General features: G+C 44.1%; 2 protein-coding genes across 5 annotated transcripts in view; both read left to right on the forward strand.

Annotated features, from left to right (window-relative positions):
• LOC105356645 (disco-interacting protein 2 homolog C) overlaps positions 1 to 7,402 on the forward strand; it is a 66,460-nt gene extending 59,058 nt beyond the window's left edge. For all 4 annotated transcript variants that reach the window (XM_023950034.2, XM_023950033.2, XM_023950032.2 and 1 more), the window contains 3 exons: positions 1,722 to 1,896; positions 1,973 to 2,096; positions 3,865 to 7,402. In XM_023950034.2, coding sequence (XP_023805802.1) covers positions 1,722 to 1,896; positions 1,973 to 2,096; positions 3,865 to 4,117 — 552 coding nt within the window. In that variant the 3' untranslated portion in view covers positions 4,118 to 7,402. The remainder of the gene's footprint in view (positions 1 to 1,721; positions 1,897 to 1,972; positions 2,097 to 3,864) is intronic.
• A 4,577-nt stretch (positions 7,403 to 11,979) lies between these two features.
• The window catches only part of LOC101170814 (vasoactive intestinal polypeptide receptor 2), a 44,297-nt gene continuing 31,398 nt past the window's right edge, over positions 11,980 to 24,878 (forward strand). Inside the window, exons 1-4 of the mRNA XM_023950048.2 lie at positions 11,980 to 12,114; positions 12,306 to 12,462; positions 18,460 to 18,556; positions 21,165 to 21,272. Of these exons, the coding sequence (XP_023805816.1) occupies positions 12,403 to 12,462; positions 18,460 to 18,556; positions 21,165 to 21,272 (265 nt within the window). The 5' untranslated portion in view covers positions 11,980 to 12,114; positions 12,306 to 12,402. The remainder of the gene's footprint in view (positions 12,115 to 12,305; positions 12,463 to 18,459; positions 18,557 to 21,164; positions 21,273 to 24,878) is intronic.

The following is a 24,878-nucleotide window of genomic DNA, read 5'->3' on the forward strand; positions in this document are numbered from 1 at the left end:
AGTTCCATGGACAAAAGTAATCGGAAGAAACGCCTGATCAGAATAAAAATGCGTCATGTAAACACACCTTTAAGGCTGTTCGGATCGCCTCATTCGGATCTGATAGAGATAGGTGCTGTTTATTGATCTGATCGTGGTGCATAGAAACAGTTTATTCTGATCGTGGGTCACTACTTCAGGAGTAAACCTCGGGGAAAAATCCGGAGTCAGACTTCCTAAGGCAGTTCGACGCTGCTTGCAGCCTCGCTTTGGCAACTCCTGCAACGGCGCCAATGCCCAACGGCAGCAGCCTTGTTACATTGACGACGTGGAGAGGGGGGACCTGGTACACGGGCAATAGCCTGTCCTCCATGCTACCTCACTCTGGTTAACTCTCTCAACGCTGGAGAGGCCTCGCAACCAAGATGAGAGCTAAGGATACGTCATACATGGTCAGTATGACCGACGGAGGTCAAAAAAAGACTAAAAAGGGTCACTACTGCTCTGGTTTACATCATGCATAGATGGTGTGGCACTCCAGACAAAGCTTTGGAAGGCTAACGGGACCGGTCGTCTCCTCCATCCGTGCGAAGCATGTCTCTGAGCAGAGCAGCAGGACTCGTGGCTTTTCGTTTGCTGGTAAAGGAGGGTGCTTTGTTACAGTGTGCGCTCTGGAGGATGCTTCAGATTGCAGTGCATCCGGTTGCTCTGCATGATGGAGCTGCCGGACTCAGGAGAACCGAGTCTCCGAGCAGAGGAGCGGCTTTGGAACGGTCATGAGCTCATGGAGGCGGCTTTTGAATGGAGAAATGCCGCTCAGTCCTGAGAAACTGTGTAAACAATCACGTGAATTCATGTTTCCAATCGTGTCCAGAAGAAAAAGGCTAATGTTATTCCCACAGATTTGTTCAGTCATTAACTGCATGGATTTCAACTGCATCCGCGGCTAAACGTTGCTGTTGGCACGTATTAGCCTAATCCTAATCATTCTTACACCAAGAAAAAAAAATATGTGCAACCAAGCACGTAATAGCAATTTTATCAACATTAAAGCACATTTAGAAGATCATCTCACTCTGTGCTGCAGCTTGTTTGTTTACAACGGAACTTTAAACTGGGATCTCTGCACAGCAGATCACTGCAAAGTTCACTTTACTGCAGAACACAGCCATTCATTGTTGACCTCACACTCCACCATTAAAACAAAGACACTCAGAAGCACATCCATCTGGGGAAAGACTCCTTTCTAGCCTGAAGGGGGAATTTTATCTTTTTCAATAATCCCATCCCTGCCTCTTCACACCCAGCTGCTGCAGAGAGAGCTGGATGTCTTAAAGCAGCTGAGAAGACCACATCATCTGCAAACAGCAGAGACGAGGTTCTGAAGCTCCCAAGGTGCAACTGGATTTATGCCAAGAGGGTGATGATGGAACAGGAGAAGGACGGCCCTGCCGGGGGCTGCTAGATTGCCACTGCAGTGGCCCCCAGCAGCAGGCCATGCTCCCCATAACTGCAGAGCACCCCCATGAACTGGAATGGCTTCTCCAAGTCCACAGACCTCTTAAGAACTAAATGTTCAAACTCCCAGAATCCCTCAGGGATCCTTGCATAGGTGTAAAGGTCACCACAGAAGCTCTTTACCCCCAGTCCACAAACACAAGCCCATCAGAGATGGGGGGGTGTGACTTAAGGTGAGCAAGCTCTAAAAAAAAACCTTCATTTGTTCTTGTTTCCTCCTCCAGATCTGGGTCCACAGCGCTCACAACGGCAGCGGTTACTACAGCGGCTATGGCGAGGAGGTCCTGCAGTCGGATCACTTTAACTCCAGACTGAGCTTTGGAGACACGCAGACGGTCTGGGCCAGGACGGGTTACCTGGGCTTCCTGCGCCGGACCGAGCTCACGGATGCCCACGGAGGTGAGGGTTAGTCAGAGTTCTGCCCGTGACTCCACTGCAGCTGCAGAACTGACTTCGCTTGCCTCTTCGTGCACAGAGAGGCACGACGCGCTCTTCGTGGTTGGAGCTCTGGAGGAGGCCATGGAGCTGCGAGGGATGAGGTACCATCCCATCGACATTGAGACCTCCGTCATCCGCGCGCACAAGAGCATCATGGAGTGGTTTGTAGACTGACACAAGCTGCAGCTCTGCTCTACACTGCAAAAAACTAAAGACCATAAACTATTAAAGCTACTGAACGTTGCCGTACTTTGAGGAAGAACTCTGTCTGAACCCACCTGGTTCTGAGCTAAAGGGGGATTTTCCCCTTTTTAATGGAAAAAATTGAGAGCAGCTGGGTTGCAGAAAAGTGAGAGGAGAACTTTGGAAAAATGGGACCATGTTTCTGGGCAGAACTCCACAGTCAGAGAGGGCCTTTCCTCTTGGTGATTTGCTAACTCTGTGTGTGTGTTGGGGTGTCCGTGGTGCAGTGGAAGAGCGGCTGATCTCTGATCGGAAGATCCCAGGGTTTGGTTCCCCCGCCCATGTGTCATAGTGTCCTTTAGCAAAGCACTGAACTCCATGTCGCTCCTGGTACTTTTAGGTTGGTGCCAGTGTTCGGCAGCGGAGCCGCTGTAGGCACCATGACCGTTTGGCCTGCAACTACCCTTCAGGGTCCTGGGACTAATGCTGACATCACATTATGTGATTGGCTGTACATTGTTCATGTACACGACGTGTCAGATAGTGATTGGTCTGGACAAATTACGATACTACCCTAAAAGAAAATATTATGAAGTCTGTTGTAAACACACAGAGCTCCGACATAGAGTGAGATTATCTTCTAAACGTGCCTTTATTATTGTTAGGATTATTATTGAATGCATGTTCACTTATAATTTTTTGAATCTGTCGCCCAGTGCTTTATTATTGGCAGAACGGACCCGGAAGAACAACATTTAGCCGTCCTAACAACATTTTCAGCCTAGGCTGAACTTAAACTAGAATAACAAGCGGATTGTGGCAAAATCTCTACAAAGAATATTGTCAGACGCAATTTGTGAGGGAAAATAACTTTAGGTTACAAAAGGGAACGTGAAATGAAATTATGTAGAGCCCGAGCAGATCTCCACGCTACGTAGTTTGTCCATGGGGTTTCCGAAGTGTGACGTTACCTTCAGTCGAAAGGACCCCGTACGGTAGTTGCAGGCCGAACGGTTGTGGTACCTTCACCACCATCAGTGCGTGAAGGTGTGTGTGTGTGTGTGTATAGATGGGACTGTGACTGTGGAGCACTTTGGGCTAAGAAGGCAGTAAAGCGCTATAGAAGTCCACACCATTTACAGAAACACTAAATGAGTCCTCATTTTAACATGGAATCCTCAACCTACCCAGTGTGGACACCTTTAGTTTATGGCTTACTTCCAGGAATTCCTGTTTCATCCAGGCTCAAGAGCACTTCGGTTCCAAAGTCAGCAGCAGATCAAGATGATTTGAATTCAGTTATTTTGAGAGAACAGACTAAACCGTCCTCATCAGAGACACCCACAGTCTGTCAAGATCCTGTGTCTGTCTCTTTCCATGAGCTGGGCGGAGTGTCTGACTTCCTGGTTTGCCTCCTCTACTAGTCCCACCTCCTACACACCTGCAGCCAGATTTCTCATCACAGCTCCAACAGTATAAGACCCAGATCTTTCCCCCACTCAGTTCCAGATGGTTAGGTGTCTTTTCGCTGGCTCATGCCAACCGCTCCGCCTACCTCTGCTAACCTTTTGGTTGCAGCTGTTTTGTGGGAAAAGACGTTCTCAGGTGTAATGTGGAATAACTCTTCAGAGTCAGGTGGGTTTGGAGGCTTTTCCTCAAATATGCAGGGCAAATCCCTTCACTAGAATATAAATGTAGCTCTGTAAACATGAAAACATCTCCTTCACGTTCCCATGTCTTCCTCAGCGCCGTCTTCACCTGGACCAACCTGCTGGTGGTGGTGGTGGAGCTGGAGGGCTCCGAGCAGGAGGCCCTGGACCTGGTTCCCATGGTGACCAAGGCTGTGCTGGAGGAGCACTACCTGATTGTGGGCGTGGTTGTGGTGACGGACGTCGGCGTCATCCCCATCAACTCCCGCGGCGAGAAACAGCGCATGCACTTGCGCGACGGCTTCTTGCAAGACCAGCTGGACCCCATCTACGTGGCCTACAACATGTAGCTGGAGCTGGAGTGTGCGAGTGTGTGTGCTGCAGTGGGAGAGCCAGCGCCCGTGGGCTGTCCAAACCGCCGTCCCTCATTCCGTTCCTCAGATCAAAATGTACTGTATTTTTGAAGCTGCAGATGGTGTAAACTTTAGTCCTCCCTTTGGTTTTGTTCGTCATCGTACCCGCTACTTGACAGCTCGTGATGACTGATCACTGACTGATTCATAACTGATCAGTGACTGATCCATGACTGATCCATAACTGATCACTGACTGATCCATGACTGATCACTGACTGATCCATAACTGATCAGTGACTGATCCATGACTGATCCATAACTGATCACTGACTGATCCATGACTGATCATTGACTGATCCATAACTGATCACTGACTGATCCATGACTGATCATTGACTGATCCATAACTGATCACTGACTGATCCATAACTGATCACTGACTGATCCATGACTGATCCATAACTGATCACGACTGATCCATAACTGATCACTGACTGATCCATGACTGATCACTGACTGATCCATAACTGATCACTGACTGATCCATAACTGATCACTGACTGATCACTGACTGATCCCTAACTGATCACTGACTGATCCATGATTGATCACTGACTGATTCATAACTGATCACTGACTGATCCATAACTGATCACTGACTGATCCATGACTGATCCATGACTGATCCATGATAGATCACTGACTGATATCTAACTGATCCAAGACTGATCACTGACTGATCCATGATTGATCACTGACTGATCCAAGACTGATCACTGACTTATCTCTCACTTATGATTGATCACCATGATTGATCACTGACTGGTTAACTCATCGTTAACTGATCATTAACTGATCAATAATTGATCTTTACCTGACTGATGCTTGACAGATTGACTGTTGACTGATGGTTGACTGAATGATAACTGCAATCGATGACTGATCGTTTTCTGGTCGATGACTAATCATTGACTCATTGCTGACTGATGGTTGGCTGCCTGTGTTGTGTGGGCTGTTTTTCCATGTCTTACAGCAGCTCATTTTTTGGAGTCACTGTGTTTAGGGGGAGTGGAAAAGCAGAGAATGTGCTTGTTGGCGCCTCCTTCTGGTCAAATTAAGAATCCCGGATCTGTGTTTTTTTCTGTTAGAGCAGGGGCATCCCGATCGCTGTAAAAATATAAATACTGTACATAGACATAATAATCTATATGGAGAGGTACCTAAAACACATGAGGTGTAGTAGCCCCTATATGCAGCTCTCTCCACCCGCACCCTGTCTGTGTGTGAGTGTGTGTGTGTGCACTCGTCTGACTGGGACGTCGGCGTGGCTTCAGACCAGATTTTATTCTAGAAGAGAAGTTTTATGAAGGAAAAGACAAAAGCATCCGTGCTTGTTTTCAGGGAGGTTGGTCTTCTGAATCTTCTGAAATGTAATGAAAAGGGAAACAAAAAATATCAAGACTGCAAGTCTGTTCTGTTTGCAAAGAGGTGAAACAGCTGCAGCTTCATGACTGCAGAGCAGCAGCTTCACTGAGCTGCTCATGAAATTTAGTCCCAAAGTCAGGCAAAGGGCACCGAGTGAATATGAATTATTGGGGACATCAGAGGGGAGGTAACAGTATCCAGATGTTGCTGCAACAGTTCTGTCAGTCAGAGGACCTTAAGTTCTTCATATCAGAAAAGCTGCAGTTTAGGTTTCCAGAAAGACCTGGAAGCCCTTTGCAGACGCACTGATGTGTCAGTTCATAGACAGAGAGTGCCTGCAGGAAAAAATCTGGACGCTGACACAACTCTAGAAAAGTTTACATGAAAGCTCTTATTGTAGCAATAATCTCCCAAAGGATGTTCTTTACTGCCAGTGAGGATCCCAGACACTTCCTGCTTCTTCATGCTCTCCAGCTGTGCACAGCAGAAACGTCTTTCCTTTCAATTTGACCTCCTTCGGTTTTTAACAGAAGAACTGAGCTCTTTGAAACAGAGTGTGTTACTACTTAAGTTGCATTTTGGCAGAATCATGCTAGATGTCACTACATACCAAACATAGGAATTCAATGAGCATTTAAACATGTCTGCATTATTCTGTCCAGTTTACAAATATAAAGGTGACATAAACCATAAGAAATTCCATTTTCTGCTCAAACTAATGTGAGAACTCTCTACTTGAGTTGCTAACGCACGCTGAAACATCTAAAAGTTGATCGTCATCAAAACGTTCAAGGTATTTGACTCATCAAATAGTTTTGAAATGTTCAAAACCTGATATTAACTGCAAAAGCTGCCAGGTTGATCAGCAGAGGATGAACTAACTCAAGGTTGTTCAAAACTGCTGGAAATAAAAAACTAAAAATGATTGAAAGTGCTCCAACATTCAAATGAGCATTGAAGATCCAGCTGTGAGCTGACCTCCAATCTGACTGGATGATGATCTTAAAACACATAATAAACTCAACGATGCTCGAAAGTCTATTCAAAAGCAAGTACAGGGGACAGAGCCCCAAATCAACTAACTTGTAAAGATCTGAGATCTGTCCAACTAAATGTTTGCTGAAGTTCTTTGTTCCCAAGTAACTTCACCTGTTTGAAGGTTGGAAGCTTTTTTCCTTTAGTCTCTGCAAAGAGAGGAAAACATTAGAAGAATGACATATTTACATAGAGGAGTCTCCTAAAGCAGAGGAAGGGTCATAACAGTGGGAATGGCAGCATGATCTTTAGATCTGCAGTTTCATCACAGATTTTCCTCATCTCTGGGGCTTTTAGTTTGAAGGTCTGTGGGGTAAAAAACATCCTGAGCTTCAGTACAGCAGCACTGACTCCAAGCTGTCCTCAGCTCCCATGAGGGTGGAAGAGATTTTAACAGAGTTAACTAAAGAACTTTTATGAAGAGTTTAAAGAGCCACAGCAGAGCAAAGCATCATGGGAAATTAGAGGCTTGTTTGCACGCCTGAAGGTTTTTGCTTTCACGTGGTTTATCCTCAGAGGTTCCCAGGTGTTTGGTGTGTTTCAGAAGACGCTTGTTGGTAGCAAAGTAGCGGTCGTGTTTTATTGCATCAGGAAGGAACCCCATCAGAACCCGGAGGACTGGTGCGTGTCTGGGCCTGAGCGGGACAAAGGTGTGTGAGTGTGTATTGTATGTAAATAGTGTTGATTTTGTACGGTTCAAGTGTGCGTGACTCGTTTTGTACACATGATGAAGAAAAGATGAAAGGACACTTTTATAAGAGCTGCCTGTCGGCTCGCCGTCACACTATACAGTGCAATAAAGTGCTTTGATTGGCTAAAACGTGGCCTGCTCTTCCTGCTGAGAGACCCTTGGTTCTTCTGTTTTAGCGTTTGATGCTTTCAGCTCTTCCCTCAAGAAGCAGAAGGGATGGGAGGAGGCAGCGGAACGGCTCCAAATCATGACACAAAAGTCTATGATAAATCCAAGCAGAGGACCTGCGGGAAGTCTTTGACTTCAGCTTCTGCAGAGACTGAAGATGAAGTCAGGAAACAGAGTGAGACCAAAGGAGGACAGGATTCACCTTCAGGGTAGTAAAGTCATGAGTTGGGAAAATATTTCAGATGTTAAGGGGAGGGCATGAACGCAGCCTGGACGGAGGGATTTTGCACATTATTGATTATGTTTTGTATAATTGCTACTTATCAGTGAATGTCCGGTTTGGACAGACCTCAGGTAAGAGGGGAAATAGTAGAGTTAGAGTTTAAATTAAACTCATTAATTTCATTTCTTGAATAACTATTGTAGTTTTATTTATTAGGATTGTGTGTAAATGTCAAATAAAGCCATTTTTAAAACACTACATTATATTTCCTGCAAAAAGAAGTAAAAATATAAAGAGTAAAAAAAAAAACACTTTGTTGGGTAAAAGGCTTTGCAGTGATGACATCCTTATACATTTTTACTCATGGCGTTCATGCTCCGTCACTAATTTCTTACATTTTCATTGCAGTTTCGTGTTTCTCTTCTAGAGCTCCTAAAGTCACATTAAAACCATTCGTATCATATTTGATGCAGGCCATATTTGAATGAACCTTTAATATTATAAGGAAGGTTTCTTCACATAAAAAAGATTACTACTGTTAAATGTTGCAACATGATCTTATTTTTTTAAATACACACTGTGGTAGAGAAAAAAAGTAAGAAAACAGGATTCTGATGCAGACGAAGGATTTGGGGAAATATGAGATTTAAATGTTTTTTATTGGACATTTTTTCTGGTTAGGATCAAAAGTTTCAGTGCCTTTTTTGATCAAAGCAAGACAACAATTCTGTTAGGGGAAAAAATAGATTTTTTTTTGAAAAAATCCAAATATTCAATTAACGCAATAAATAATGGTTTAAAAAAAGAAGGAACCAAAATCTGTTCCTGTCTGATTTATCTTTGAAAAAAAATGATCCTGAAGTTAGGGCGGAAAAAAACGTTTGATAGATGTCCAGTTCTCATGGACCCAAGACCTGGTCATTTGATGGAGGATAAACCAAAACCCAGAGGAGGCTGGTTCTGTGAAGCTGCAGGCCTCTGAGCACAAAAGTCCTCAGAGCATCACAGCTGCCCTTTGGAGTCGCCTCGTCTCTTCAGCAGCTTCATCTCCAAACATGGGGCTCACAACGTTGGTAAAACGTTGTTCCAACTTCGTCACTGAGCTGAAAACCATCTGAAAGCGTAAACCTGTACACATAGGAGCCTGAGACAAGAACGTGTGTGGCAGAGCCTTCCTGCAGCTGAACACCTCCTCTCTGCTGACGGAGGAGCTCTGGATGGAGGAGAAAAGGAAGCTGAAACGGAAAAACCTCCATTCTGTCTGCTTTAAGTCACTGAAAAACAACCGTGTCAGGTGCTGCTCGAGCTCACAAAAAGGAACCTATTTACTGGAACAAAGTTTTCAATGAATCAATTAAAAAAGTAAAAGATTAGACACCCACGGCTATGAAAATAGTGTTTTTAGCATGTTTTTGTAGCCTTTTTCTCATTATAGAGGACAAATATAAAGAAATGTAGTGTTATAGTTTATCGCAGGAGAGAATAAACAAAGGGATGATGGGAAATTAGTGCTGGCTTACTTCCTGCCAACAGTCCCACCCCCACACACAACTCAGAGGGGAAAATTCTGATGAACTCCTGCTGCTCTGCAGAAAGTATGTCCTAGAAAATTAGTTTTTTAATATTTTGGCTAAAACAGCATAATCATTATCAAAAGACCACTGGGAACACTTTGAAAATAGATCAAAAAATGATCAGAGTGGGACATTAAAACAATTCAAGCAAAAATGAAGTTATGAACTGTTAATGATTGGGAGGGCAGAGCTGTTCCTGACCTCTGACCTCAGAGATTGCTCCTGTGTGCACAACTATAGGGGCCCAGAGACACTGGAGAGCTTTGAAAGGAACTCAAATCTTGCACTGAAACTAGAAAATGATCCGGAAACCGCAGAAGGAGACGTGCTTTCCGGTCACATGAACCTGTTTCGTGTTGAAAGTTGTGCAGCAGCATTCTGGGCTTCCTGTCTGAAGGGACGTTTAGACAGAATCAGATCAGCCTATTCTACTTTTGGAGGTTTCAGAATGAATCAGGGAAGTTTTTCGAATGCAATAATATTTTTTGAATGCAAAAAAAAAAGAAATTCAAGATAAAAGTTTTTGGAAGCACAAAAAAAAACTGAAAACAAAAGAAAAAGTATTTGAAAGCAAATATTTGATATTTTCATTTGCAACTTGGAAAGTTTTGTGTGCAACGTGGTGGCATAAATATCACTCCATAGATTCTAGATCTAAAACAAGAACAGAAAGGATCGATCATAGAATTGGAACGTTCTGGCAGCTGAAGACAGAAGCACTAAATCATGCAGAACAACTGCTGCTGATAGCCGCAAAACTTACCAAATCTGCTAAGAACAGAGGTTCAAAGACCTGGTTTCCATAACAACGTGGGATGCTGATTCATCATCAAAGTTTCAGATGAAGCTAAAAGGTTTTACAGATTGTTTTGTTCGGCTTCCTTTCATCCTTGTTGGTCCACGGCCTTCAGAGGATCAGCAGACGTCATCTATGCAGCTACTGTCCAATGAGTCTAAATCCTGAGTCAGAGCGCTGTGTGACCTTCAGAGGAAACTTGGATTTATGTCACAGCACACCCTCTCCCTCTCCTCAGACCAACATTCCCAGAGGAGGAGGAGCAGCTTCATCTCTCTAAACAAGAGAGAGATTAGAGGTTTTTCTCATGACAGACTCAGAAACACAGCAGAAGCCTTCAGCAGAGAACTTTTCTGATGCTCCCTCTTCACTTCAAGGCTCATCCACTGCTGGAGCATCACTACAACATTCACAGCAACATGGGAAGTGTCATGGTTTAAACTTGGACTCATTGATTGCTGTGAAAATCCAAATGCAAACTGTTGCTTTTATCCAAGTCTGGAAGCTTGAAGTTGGTTAAAGCTCGGTAAAAATGTTTTTTTTATTCCAGTGAGTTTCACACATTCTTCTTTTTTATATGAGTTGTAATAATTCAAATCAATTCAATTTTATTTTTATAGCCTGATCTTTACAACAATAGTCGTCTCAATGGGCTTCATACCAGTAATTGTACAATAAACATGAAATCATGAAGAACACGAAGTCATAGAATTCAACAGGTAATGGCTAAACTAACTAAACAGACTAAACCAAACTGGGTATCTTTGCCCTTAGACGCTCCTTCACGGTAATAACCCAACTGTCAGATATTCTCCATGGTCTATCCTGAACTATTCTCTGATTTGATACAGTGGGGCAAAAAGTATTTATTCAGCCACCAATTGTTTAAATTCCCCCACTTAAAAAGATGAGAGGCCTGTAATTTCCCTCATAGGTAAACCTCAATTATGAGAGACTAAATTAGATTTAAAAAATCCAGAAAATCACATTGCCTGATTTTTTAAATGTTTTGTTAATTATGGTGGGAAATAAGTTTTTAGTCAATAACAAACCTTTAACTTAATACTTTGTTATATACCTTTTGTTGGCAATGACAGCAGTTTTCTGTAAGTCTTCACAAGGTTTTCACAAACTGTTTTTGGTATTTTGGCCTATTTCTCCATGCAGATCTCCTCGACAGCAGAAATCTTTTAGTGCTGTTGCTGGGCAACACAGACTTTCAAGTCACTCCAAATATTTTCTATGGGGTAGAGATCTGGAGACTGGCTAGGCCACCCCAAGACCTTGAAATGCTTCTTACGAAGCCCCTCCTTCGTTACCCGGGCAACGTGTGTTTGGGATGGTTGTTATGCTGAAAGACACAGCCAAGTTTCATCTTCAATGTTGATGGAAGGAGGATTTCACATGGTTGCATTCAGTCTTCTAAAATCTTTAAACTTCTATTGAGGTTTCATCTGACCATAGGACATTGTCCCTCCTCTTCCTCTTCTGGATCATCCAAATTGTTACTTTGGTCCCAGCTAGGCTCCTTTCACTGCGCTGCAGGACAGAGCGCTTCAAGAACTCATTTGTCCCTTCAGCCATCAGGCTGTTTGATGAACCTGCCTGATATGAACTGCTATCTATCTATCTATCTATCTATCTATCTATCTATCTATCTATCTATCTATCTATCTATCTATCTATCTATCTATCTATCTATCTATCTATCTATCTATCTATCTATCTATCTATCTATCTATCTATCTATCTATCTATCTATCTATCTATCTATCTCTGTGGTTTCTCATTTGTTTTTTCCTCTCACATGTTCGGACCAATGGTGAAGCCTTTACAGTAAAAGCTTCTGAGTGTCGCAGAAGTTGGATTCTTTTTGCAGATCTTTTTTTCGGAATATTTTGTAAATTCTCTTTTGTCCACGTGAGGGCACTGTTGCATTCAGCTTCAGAGCACAAGCAGCTGCGGCTGCTCCCTGCCTGTACCGTGCGTGGCAGTGCGTGGACTTTCATTTGGCAGCTGCTGCTCATCTTTACGCTCCTCTCGGTCTCTGCTCAGAACTGCAGCCGATTCGTCCGTTAAGGTCACTCTCTGTCTATCATAGACAACTGTTTTACTGAAACTTTTATTTAAAAAATGATTTCAGTACAAGTTTTGCTTTTGCTGGTGCTGAAAGATTTGCGCTGAAAGTGTGCGTAAAGTGACGTGCCAAGCGCAGAATCGGATCCATCTGCGGATATCTACGTCTTGATCTCGCAGATTTGTTTCCTGCAGTTTGGAGGACATTTGCTGCGCGTGTTCCCCGCGGAGGATGATGGTCAGATGAGCGTCCAGCTGCCGTTTGGGAGGCTGTAACCGCCAGCTGGATGAGATGCGCTCCTTTACGCACCGGCTTCCTCTGCTCCTGCCTTTCCTGGCCCTGATCTGCACGGTCAGTTTTTTCAGTCAATTAACAGACTTAACACTATTAACACGAAGCTGTTGTTCATTTATCTACTTTTTCAAAAGTTCCATGTGGACCTCACATCAAATGTACCGGTTTTGTTTTTTATCCATCCCCTCCTCACAGAAACATCCAGGTGTTTTTCTCTGTTTTTATAACAGCAGTAATGGGTAACAGTGGGTTCATATCAGTCTATACTTTTTGATGTTATAAAATTTTAACATTAAAGTATTGCATTGTCACTTTTTTGAGGTGTTTCTGCTAGATTTATAAAACGTCTTTCAGGTAAATGATTGTGGATCCTGTCTCTAAGTGCCGCTCCTTCTGGAACCGGTTCTTTGCCTCAGGCAGAAACGATGCTCACCTTATGATGGAACGTTTCTGCAGGCTGTCTGAGAGAAAGACGGTCATCATTCTCCTTCCTGCCAGCAGCTGCTGCTGCTTCATTTGCATCCTTCCTCTCAGTCTGAGAACCAGATCCATTCCATTTGGAGTTTGGATGTATTAACAAACAACTCGACTGGATTATAAAAAATATCTCTTTAGAAGATCCAACAGGCAATGTGAGTCTTCCAAAAGTACACTTAAGTCAGAGAAAGTGTTCCTAGAGTAAGTCAGGGGCAAAGGAACAGCTCAAATGATGAATGATCTCTGGAGTTAATGAAGCTTTTTTTGTGGATGTGCACCCCCGGGTCATGGGATGAGGGGGAAAAAAACAGCATTTTTGTGGATTTGACCTGACAGCACTCAGCTGACACCTTGGGGAGATCATCTGAGTTCCTTTTGAAATGTACGGCTCAGTGTCAACATTGTTTTATGAGGGTCCTGCACGGCCAGAGACTGTGGGGCTGACTTTAACAGAACATCACCACAAACTCCACCAACACAAGAAGTGTCTCTGCCTTTTCCCAGCAGATCATTGATCACTTAGGATTTAAGGGGATTAGAAGGTTCGCTTTCCAAGATCCAAAGGTTTTTTCATTTGTTCACAATTTAAACTTCACATGAAGAAAACTGTGGATAACTAAAGATGAAAACGCTTAATGTCTTTTTCATCTTTAGATATTGGAGCATGCTGTTGATGGAGGAGGAATCAACCTTTGCTTCTGTTTTACTGATTAAATGATGGTGATTTCAAACACAATTAAAGTTAATAAACACTCCACCGAAGTGAGCCCTCCCTCATCGTGCAGCCTGTGGTTGGAAAACACAGGAACAAACTGTGAAAACCTCAAATCGCTTTGTTTGCTGAACTTCTGCTCATGCAGCTGAGAACAGGCGAAAACAATCCATCAAGCAACGACGACAAGCTAAACCGCAGCTTTATGTTTCCTGTCGGTGTAAATGTCCATCAGCTTCCTGCTTTGACTCTGCTGAGGAAACTTTCAGGTCCAACAAGTTTTCCATCTCCACCCCAGACCCAGTTCTGGTTCTGCTGCACTGAAGCCAGAAACCTGAGGACCTTTGTCATTTCCTAACCTGGAGTCTCTGCACAAAAAGTCTTTTTGGTCATAAATCTATGGTTTTACGTAATCAGGCCCAGATTTATTTCAGATGCTTTGCTTGAAGCTCCTGCAGAGTTTCTGTCCAGAAAATAATCCTTTTTCTTTGTTCTACATTCTCTTTGATGTTTATTGTTCAAAGTTTTATCCATAAACAGGCCTAAAAATGTTCAGTTCTGGAGTTTCTGCAGGCGGAGAGCTTTTAAAACAAAACATCAATGCATTGTCTTTGTGTCTTCACTCTGAAACGATTAACCCGACCGTAACTCACACGTCTAGACCTCCGTCTAAAGACAAAATCAATGTGGACCGGATGTGTGGGCTCAGCTGCTCATCTGTCTGGAGGAGCGGCTGAAAGCTTCATGTGAGGCAGCGTTTGCTCTCAGATCAATCTGGGAAAGTTCCGCCTCTCGCTCTTCTTTGATGGCACAAACATGCCGCTAAATATAGACGAGCTGGAAAAGATCTGAGGCCTCATGCGTCAAACTGCAGGTTCAGGTGTGGAGAAAAGCCCGATTTCTTCAGATATTAACACTTCTGGTATAAATCTGACACAGTTGATGAAAAAGCTCAGTTTCTGCTCAACTATGACCCTAAAGCATAAAGCATGAATTCATACTCAGAAGCATACAGAGAATCAAAAACGTGAAAATATGATTTTTTCCTTTTACATGCGATCCACTGAATGCATACAAAAGTGTTTGTGTAATTGCTAATGAAACTTTTTTTACTACTTAGCCAATCTCTCATGTTGTCATAGCAACTGTACCTTTTTTTTTAAAGGGCTGCCAAAAATTGTAAAAAGCATAGACTCACAGAAAGTGTTTGTTAGATGAATGCAGAACGCCATCATGGGTCTAAATGTAACACCAGGACAAATATTTAAATTGTTTCAAACTTCAATAATCTTCACGCATCGTGACTTATTTGTAGAGTAAAATAAAATGAAGGATTTCACAAAAACATGGGAAGTAAACTGCAGGGCATAGAATGTTGGCCTTTGGAGTCACCAGCATTTACCCCAGATCTCCAAGAAAACCTTTGCCTTATTTTAGAGGACTTCTTCTGAGGACAGACTGACATCTTTCCCGTCCAAAGACATCGCAGAGCGAGTAAGCAAAGACTTTTGTCATCCAGGATGCTTTCATGTTGGCTGTGGTCCAGTTTTCCCAACAGCTGCTTCACTATGTTCTGTGGTCAAAAGAGCCAAGTTGTACCCTCAAAATGTCCACATGTCAACATGTACACAATACAAATATTGTTCACACACGCATACTTATGCTTTCAAACCAACTAGTGTGAAACATTTCATTCAATCACGCAACCACCCAGGCCAGGGCCAGCAAAAAAGCCCGAGAGCAGGGAGGCATGGGGGGACAGAGAGAACAGGCTGCAGCCCAACGAGGAGAGCACCCAACGCAGGGCCCTTCCCCAGAAGAGCACCCACAGCCCCAGACGTGCACCCCACCCAGGAGTTCTGGGCAATCCCCTGCCCCAACCCCAGGTACAAGCCAGAACCCCCCAAGGGAAACCTTCCCGCGCTCCAGGCAGCCACCCACCCAGCCTACGGTTGGTCCAGAAAGCAACAAGGCAGGGGCCAGCCACCTCCGCCCAGGAATAGGACACCAAGGGGTATAGGGGGTCCAGAAGAAGTTTTGTAAACATGGCCCGACCAGGCTCGCCCACAGTTGGAAATTTGGCGAGGCCCAGCGCTCAGGGCCAAGGACCAGAACCCACACCACAGGGACACGGACACCCCCAGGCTCAGATGTAATGTGATCTTGGTCTTGCCAGAAAGCTCAGGAATCCCTCTCGCTGCGTGGAGAGAGGACTGCCAGGCCCAGGAAGCCAGCACCCAGGGAACACGGCCGCCGTTGCCGAGGGCCCAGTACCCCCTACCAGGGATGGGTGGTGGACAGATGGTCCGAGGTCCCACCTTCCTTGTGAAAAGCATGTGTGTGTGTTTGTGAGGGTGTGTGCATGTATGTGTGTTTGTGTTGGAGTGTATATTTTGAAGGGTAAAGGGTGTGTGAACTAATGGGATACAGTTAGAATTGGCAGGTAGGGCACTGAGGGGACATCTGCTGATTACTCACAGTGATGTCCCATCACCCTCCCCACCAAGGGGCCCTAAATCTCTATGGTACAGTTAAAATTGGCGGGTGGGGCACTAAAAGGACATCTGCTGCTTGCTGGCAGTGATGTTCAAGCACCCCCCCCCCCCCCCCCCCCCTACCAAGGGCCCTACATGTCTAAGGTGCAATTTAAACCGTGAGGGGAGGGGCCTATTGCATATGGCAACCATGGGAGGGGGAACACTGCCAAGTGGCTCCTCCCCCCAAGGTGCATCGCAGGCTGAATCCCCCCCCATCACCCTAATAAGAGAATATATGAGGAAGAGGGTAAGTTCAAAGCACTTTTAGCCCATGGTGCTTGTCCAGTCATGCACAAATCTTGTGTCACTTTCTCCTATATTCTTTACACTGGACAAGTAAGGAGGGGCTTATTCTGCCTTTTCGTTTTCCACTGTTTACTGGCACGAGTCAACCATCTACAGTTGGAAGAGGCTTGGTGCTAAATGTCAAAGCGGTGTGAGTCTGGTGAATCTCGCTCCAGGATTTTTCTTTCACAGTTTTATTTTGATACATGAATAACTTGGTGTCATGAACATCAGTCCGAACACAAACCACAATTATAAATCTCTCGTTGAGTCCCTGAGACCTTGATTGGTCAAAGTTCAACCAGGTTTAATTTGCAACACGCGTTCAGTGACCACATGCAGTGCACGTAGAGCCCGACATTGGTTGAAACTGAGAAATTGAGAAACTTGCGTGGTAATGCATGAACTCAAGAGTTTTGAATGCAGAAGCCTGAAATGCACATTCACGCACGTTTACACTGAAGCAATGGCTGGAATGCTTGTAAACACGCGTAGAAGGGTTCTTGTATGGTTGTGTGTAAGGTTTGGCATCTTTGAGAAGAGATCAATCAGTGTTGACATCTTTAAAATGTCTAAAGTGTCATTTTTTGCAAACCTACAGATCAAAACCAATTGTATGAAATTTCTGCCTTGGTCAAAATGTGCCTGATGGCATAATCTGGAAAAAAATAGTTGAGTTAAGACTAGAAGCTATTTTATCAAATGTTAACATTTTTTAAAACAAGAACTCATTTCAGCGCTAAAATGTATTTGAACAGACTTCAGCCAGGAGGAGCTCACATGATATGTTTGATGTAAAGACATGACACACCAGCTTCCCACAGATTAAATGGCAAACAAAGAGTGAGGTGGCCACGTTGACCCGCATGCAGCCCCCAAGGTTCAACACTTCGGGAAACGAAGGGGCGTGGCTTTTGTAGATATTGGATGCTTGGAGGAATATAAAAATGTTGTTCATTGTTGACAGAATAAAATGGAAACCCCTTTTCAGACATGTTTTTTAGGACATCACCTTCAGTATAGTTAACATCACAGCAGCATCCATCCAACTCCCTGAATCTATCTAAACTCAACACTAGAGGATGTTGGTGCTACGCTTCCATGCACAACAGCAACAGAAGAACCAGTACAGCCTATGGGAGGATATCGTACTACAGTTCAGTCAGAGTAACAGTTTGACCCTTTGGCCCTTTTCTGTTGACAGACGATTCCAGAACAAACTTTTGCTCTTACTTGAACAAGTTTGTGCCTGAAGTTCTTTTTGTGTTTTTTCCTCCAAATCAACAAACAAAGATGTCTGAGCAGTCATCTTAAACCCTCAGGAATGTGTGTTGCTGGCTTTGCTACAAAGGCTTGAACCTGAAAGACAGTGAGCGTGTACAGAGTGATGTGAGGTGTTGTTAGAGGAGCAGATCCGTCATGAGACTGTGACACTTCAGTCCCTGAAAACTGATCCAGTCTTTGCTGACAAAAGCTTTGTAGCCTGGAATAGTTCCCACAAATAGCCCTGAGAAGCAGCACTTTGACTTTGCTTTCTTGCATTTTCTGCTTAGTTTCTGCTAAACTTTTCTTTTTTTTGTCTCTTTTCTTTAGTGCGGCATGCTGGCGTGCCGCTTGCACGGACTGCGGTCTGGTTGGGTTTAGCTCTGACCGCCTACACAGATGTAGAGATGGAGCACATGCCTCACTAGATTTCATTTAGATTTGGTCGCTGCATAGTGTAGCATTACACTCAATAGCAAATGAGTTTTGTGTTGAAAAAATGTTTGATCAGATATTCTTGTTAGAAAAAAAACAGTTGCTGTTTTTTCAACTTAAAAAAACGGATGCTTTGAATTTTAACACTGACAGAACAAAAACTGAGTCCAAAAAAAGTCAACAATTTAACCCTGGAAGAGCTTTGAACTGAACTTCTATTACCCTTCTGTTTCTCACGAGTTTCCTGAATCCCGCTGGAAGAATGAAGCTGCAGGACCTGAAGCCACACAAAGACCTGAACTGATGGAGGAACCCTGACGACGTGCACTTGTGTCGTCCTGGCAGGTTGGTGGGCGGTTCCCTCACTGCGTGCTGCACTGGGAGATGCAGAGGATCCGAGGAGACTGTGAAGCACAGCTGCAGCTGCAGACGGCGGCTGCAGGTGAGCACACACGGGGAAACGCACACAGGTCTTTCTGCGTCACAGCAAACGTTCAGCAAACAACTGAGCTGGCAGCATTTCTGCGAAGAGAGGGGCGTGTCCCCCACTGATTCATCAATCATTTATTCACCTCATTCTCAGAGGGTAAAGACAAACACTGGAGCTGTGCATCCGAGTTTCTGTTACTTTCTGTTATGTTTGTTTAAATTCTTTTACAGCTGTTGTGTAGCTGCTCTACTGGACAAATATCACTCAAATGCTGCACTTTCTCAGTGTTCTGCAGCAAAACATGGCTGTTGCACTGACAGAGTGTCAGTATGGATGGATGGACAAATGGATGGATGGACGGACGGAAGGATGGATGGACGGATGGATGGATGGATGCTGTTCCTCAAAAACAAACAAAGCAGGAGGATTGAACCCTCAGCGGCTCTTTAAACTGAACTCTTTGACTTAACTGTTGCAATTACAAGGAATCTGTCACGGCAGCTGAACTTATGTTTTTCTCCCATTATTTTATGTTTATCTGGTTTAAGCAACGAAAGCAACTTTGATTGACATGAGGGGAAAAAAATCGATTTTAGGGAAGCTGTTCTTTACTTCTGCCTAAGTGTTTCTGCAGATGCTTGTGCCGTGAAAAACGTACAGTCGTATAAAACAGGATGCAAACTCTGACAAAGGAGAAAGAACTTGAGAAGCACATAAAAGACGGATCCAAACAGACGGGTCAAAGTTGAGCGGATGGCAGACGAGTAAATGTAAGCAGAGGAAGGAAACCTGAAGAAATGGTTTGGAGCTGAAAACTGTACTGAATTCTGTCAAAGGAGACAAAGAAGAAAGGACTGAAGCACATGAAAGTGAAATGATTTTCAAAATAAAACAGGAAACTGTGTCAGCAACAGAAACAAAAAACCTAAAGCTATTTCAAAGTATGAAAGCAAGTAGCAGTAATCATCAAAAAGTGAAACCAGAAGATTTCAGTGAGTCAACATGAAAAGAACAAACTGATATTTGATGCTGGATCTTCCTGTAGTCAGTCCCTCCACAGAAGTGGAGCTGGCTTCAGCTGTCTGGGGTCCAGTCCGACATCTTGTCCTGAACACAAACGAGCCACAGTTGAAAAGTTTGTGGGATGGATGTTTTGTCCGCTCGTGTTCCGCACAGGTTGTGTTTGAGCGTCCGTTTCTTTGCTGTAAAACAGAGCGTCACGCGTTTGCATCCTTCATCCCGCTGCAGGCTTTCGCTCTCAGCTCAAAGGCACTTCCATAAACCCACGTCAAACATATTTGTCTGTTTGTCTCGTTGTGTCACACAACACAGCATCACAGTCCAGACCCACCGCAGTTTATGGGGCTGCCAAAACACATCAGCTTTATGGGCGAAAGCGGAGGCTGAGTCATGATCTGAAGAAGCTCCGAGTGTAGGATGGAGGGATTTGGAAAGATCTGTTTCTTTAACCCTTGTGCAGTCTTGTGGGGTCCAAGGCACGTTAACGTTGGGAGTCGGGTCATCTGGACCCCACAAGACTGCACAAGGGTTAAATGATCCATGTCAATTCATGTTTGGGAAAATATACTTTAAGAACGTTTCAAGTTTGAGCAACCAACCCAAAGGCTGTTTGGAAAAAGGAGTCTATTGGTGTTGGTTGGTAGATTCAAAGGAACTCATCTCCTTTCTCTTTAGGTCAGAGCATCGCTGTAGAACAGAGGGAACCTCCCCACTTGTGTTTGTTTCATTTATTTGTTCAATTAGTTTGTATTTCACACCCTCTGACCTCATATCTGTCTCTAACTTTATTCATTCACAAGTTTGTGTTTTCGTCTTCTCTGCCAGCTTCTGGCATCTGAACACGTAACAAACAGGATTCAAACAGAAAAAAAAAACGATAATTCACATTCTGAATCAAAGTAAAGAACAATTTTTTGAGTAAAATCCAGACAATCGAGTTGCAAATGTTTTTTCAAGTATTTTTGCTTCTTTGGTCCTTCACTTCTTAAAGAAAGTGTGCAGGTTGAATTTTAAACTGGAGTTGATGAAGGTTTAACGTCTGATGGTTGTTGGAGGAACCAAACACAGGAGAGTGGCAGAAAAGTGAAGCAGGAATCCAACTCATCCCACGGTGATGAAATAAAATGTTTATGAAGGACGTTAGCCGTTTTTCCAGCAGGCTCCGGGAGCAGAAGCAGGTCTGTTTCACCGTCTTTCCTCGATAACAGGCTGCATCTGCAGGCTGGAGTGGCGCCGTTTTCCCACGCATGTCAACACACATCTCCAGACGAGCAGTGATGGACAGAGGCAGCTGTCCATCATCAGAGGCAGACAGAGGCAGTTCTCTGCTCTAATCATCACTTTACTGCACCGTTAAAGGCAAACGCAGAGCTGCCTATCTGTCTATTACTATTACTTTTCTGTAAATAATAACTTCCGCTAAATCCCATAAAATTCTATTTCTAAACAGTTTGATGTTGTTCAGGTTGGGATTTCAGCTTTTCTCCTCCTCACCACGTTTACGAGAACTTGATTTATCTCAGGTGCTTCAGAGTTAGGAAGCCCAAGCGAACAGGAAGTTCAGAGCCGTCACTTTCACGCACTGATTGTGTGTCTGCAGGATGTCCAGGCGAGTGGAACAACGTGTCGTGTTGGCCGAACGCGGCGGTCGGTGAGGTGCTGACCCTGCCCTGCCCCTCCCCCTTCCTGCTCTTCTTTGAGAAGAAGGGTGAGCTAAAAAACGCACAACATCTGTAGACAACACACAACAGACAGAAACACACACACAAAAGCAGACCCTACAACACACGCAAAAACACACACAAAAACAGATACAAAAACAGACACAAACCAGACAAAAACACACAAAAACAGACACAAAACAGACACAAGCACACACAAAAAACAGACCCAAAAACGCACACAAACACACAAAAAGCAGAAATATACCAGACCCAGCCACTCAAAAACTAACAAAATTTACAAACACAAACAGACCAGGGGGGTATTCCAGGAAGCATGTTTAAACTAGCCTGACTTTACAGTTTTTCTCAGTCGCTTTAATACAATTCTCAGATCAGAATTGAAGTTTGCAAATTCGTGTGTGCATTTCTCAAAACAATTTGTACAAACAGCAAAACACTATGGATTTCTTGCAAAATCTTTAGTTCATCTCTCAAAACTAAGTCTTTATGTCATTGAACATGTCAGTGCCATCAGAATGTCAAGTCCTTGTGTCATTGTCTACGAACAAGACAGTCAAATGACATAGTCATGTTGTCAATATAACTGTGTACTTTAGAGGGAGGTTCTGATGTAAACTATGGCTAAAGTTTGGATGACAATTATTGTAAAATGTAAGTTACACCTTTTTTGTTTGATTGCAAGAGACTGGACAAGATTCACATTTACACTTTTATTGTTCATATTGTAATTTGTTGACAGACCATGTCATACCAACATAGAAAAAACTCACTGCAAACAGTAACACAAAGGGAAAAAAAGATAGGACAATATTCTGTACAACAGTACAGGCAGTGCAGTAGGAATTGGTGTGGTCTTCCTACACCTCTTGTTGTTCCTGTATGTTAGGCCACAAATTCTCATCCACATCACAGCGAATATCCTCTCTTGCAATGCGGCTGTGTTTGTCATATTATGACAACTTGGTCAACCATTTTGCAGTTAATGACTTATACGATGAACTAATGACTAGGTGTTTTGAGGAGTAAGACTATTGCACAGTGAACTAGATAATACATTTTGATCAACATGACATAAACAATTGATAATGTAGCAAAGAGCAGAGAATTGTACATAATCATTTGCATGGATGTACCAAAGCAATTGCAACTTGTTCAAAGAAGTGAGAAACTGCTTATATGATGAACACAAGTGACATCATGATGTGAAGATTGAACAAATAGTTTTGGGAAATTCATTCTGATCTTAGAATTGTACTAAAGCGACTGAGAAAAACTGTAAGCATGAACTCTGGCTGAAATCCGCCTGAACTTGCTTACTCTGGGTATGTCGGTTCCAAAGGACCAGATATGAGTAAAACCTAAATGAATTTATTCAATCAGGAACAAGTAATTGAGTTAAATTTATTCAACCCATGCCTATCCAACTCAATAGTTGTTTATACAACTAAAAATGTACATATTTATCTAACTAAATGTCATTTTACTCCAATTCAAGTAAATGTTTTTCCATCTTAATTTATTGTACTTCTTGATCTCTTATATGTCTAAGTCTGCAGATTTTCTCATTTTTATAAAATTAAAATAAATGATACAGTGTGGATTTACAATATATCCCGTGCATTTAATTGTCATGACTCTGACTGTTACTTCCATTCTTATAACATACTGAAGCATTAGTGGTGCTAAATAACCTCATCCTCCTCTTCCTTCCTCTCACTCATGGTGCAGAAAGAATTAAACATAACAGGGTAAAATAACTAGAGAAAAAACAGTAAAACAGCCAAACAACTAAACACATTTGGACAAAAACCCACACTTAAACCCAAATCCATCCAGACACGCGAAGGGAATGGTATCCCACAATTCCTTGTGCTGCCAATCTAACAGCAGCACCAAAGTGACACCTACTTAATTGAATTAATTTAAATGAAAGTAAAATAAATGTCTGATAACTATGTGTTATTTTTAAGTTGACTGAACTAAAAAAAAAACGATTTGTCTTAACTGAAGCAAATAACTAAGTCAGATCAAAGTAAAAAGTTTATCTTTCCAACATCCATATGTGGTCTTATCACCCTCTCATGGTGGAAAAAGTATTATCTGAGCTTCTTCATCCACTAAATCATCTTCAAATGGACACGGCATGCTGCTTCACCTCTCTGAAAACAAACTAACCTTCAGATTAGAGCTGAAGGCATTTTGTGTTGGACAGGTTTTACTATCACAAAAAGAGGTTGTATAGCTTCCAGAAACCAGAGTGTAGTTTTGTATAAACCCCTTTTTGTTGTATTGTTTTTTTTTTATTTGTTACGTTTAGTGTGTGTGGGGAGGGAGAGTGGAAGAATGTGAGGGGGGGGGGGGGGGGGAGAGAGTAAAAGGAAGAGAGGTGAGAAAGTGGGGGACACAAGTACTGATCTGAATAAGTTATTATTTTAGGCTGTAACAATTATACCAGATCTGCTGGAAAGACAAATATTACATCAAAGATGAAAATCTGACTCGAAGATGAGTGGAAAACATCTGTCCATCAATACACTGTGGGTTAGGAGGAGGGATGAAGCAGACAGGGAGCAGACAGGGAGTGTGCACGTGCACGTGGGGGTGGAGATACATGCACACTGCCGAAGTGAACCGTGTGTTCATAAGGTGAACCAGATCCTGCCCAGCCAGACCAGGAGAGGGGAGGAGAGACCCCCAGGCCAGGAGCCCCCCCAGCATCGGGACCCAGGCAGCCAGGCGCAGAGGAGGCCCCCCTACAGGGTCCCCCCCAACGCCCAGAGGCATAAGCGAACCCGGCATCCGGCCCCCAGGCCACAGGACAGGAGCGCTTAGCCGACAAGGCGGCAGCCATGGGGGCCCCCGGGCGCCGGACACCGAGACAAGGGCCAAGGACGAAGCCAGGGCCCCGAGAACCCATGAACCCCCCACCACCCGACTGGCGCCCCGTCTCCGCGAGCCAGCCCCGGCACCCGACCCGAGCAACCCAGATATCGCCGCGCACCCACAGCCACCCCCCATAACCCTACCCACTACAACCCTCCTCCCCCGCCATATTATCTGAGCCCCCCTCAATGCCTTCCCCCCTCTGTGATGGGGAGGGAAAGCCCCAGAGGATCCCAGCGAGCCAGCCCCCAGGTCCGTCCCACCCATGCACTCTCGCAAACATACTCACAGTCTTCTGGTTACCCCCCACCCCCTGCCGCCACACAGTAACCCCCCCGGCCGACCGACCCCCCAGCGCAGCATGTCCGACCATTACCGCAGCCGACAGGATACCCATAAGCCCGGCCGCCCTGAGAGGACCAGGAAGGTGAAGACCGGCCGCCCCTCCCCGACCCCACCCTTGTATGAAAGAGGGGGTGTGCTGTGTGTGTGCTGCTGGTAAAATAGGAGGTCTCCAGTGTGGGGGGCCCCACCGCTGCCAAGCCACAGAGCCCCCCCACTCCGGGGTCCCTCTGTGAGTGGTGTTTATTTGCTGTGTGTGTGCTACTAACATGCAGTGTGTGTGTCTAAGGTGGAAGTTAAAATTGTGGGGGGGGACCAGTGAAAGATGAGCACGGATGTTTCACCATGCCCCCCTCCACCAGACCCTCCCCACAAGGCCCTAGATGAATCAGGGTGTCTAATAT

This window comes from Oryzias latipes, chromosome 20, assembly GCF_053564925.1.
Source record: "Oryzias latipes strain Hd-rR chromosome 20, Olatipes_Hd-rR_3.1".
NCBI classification, from domain to species: domain Eukaryota; kingdom Metazoa; phylum Chordata; class Actinopteri; order Beloniformes; family Adrianichthyidae; genus Oryzias; species Oryzias latipes.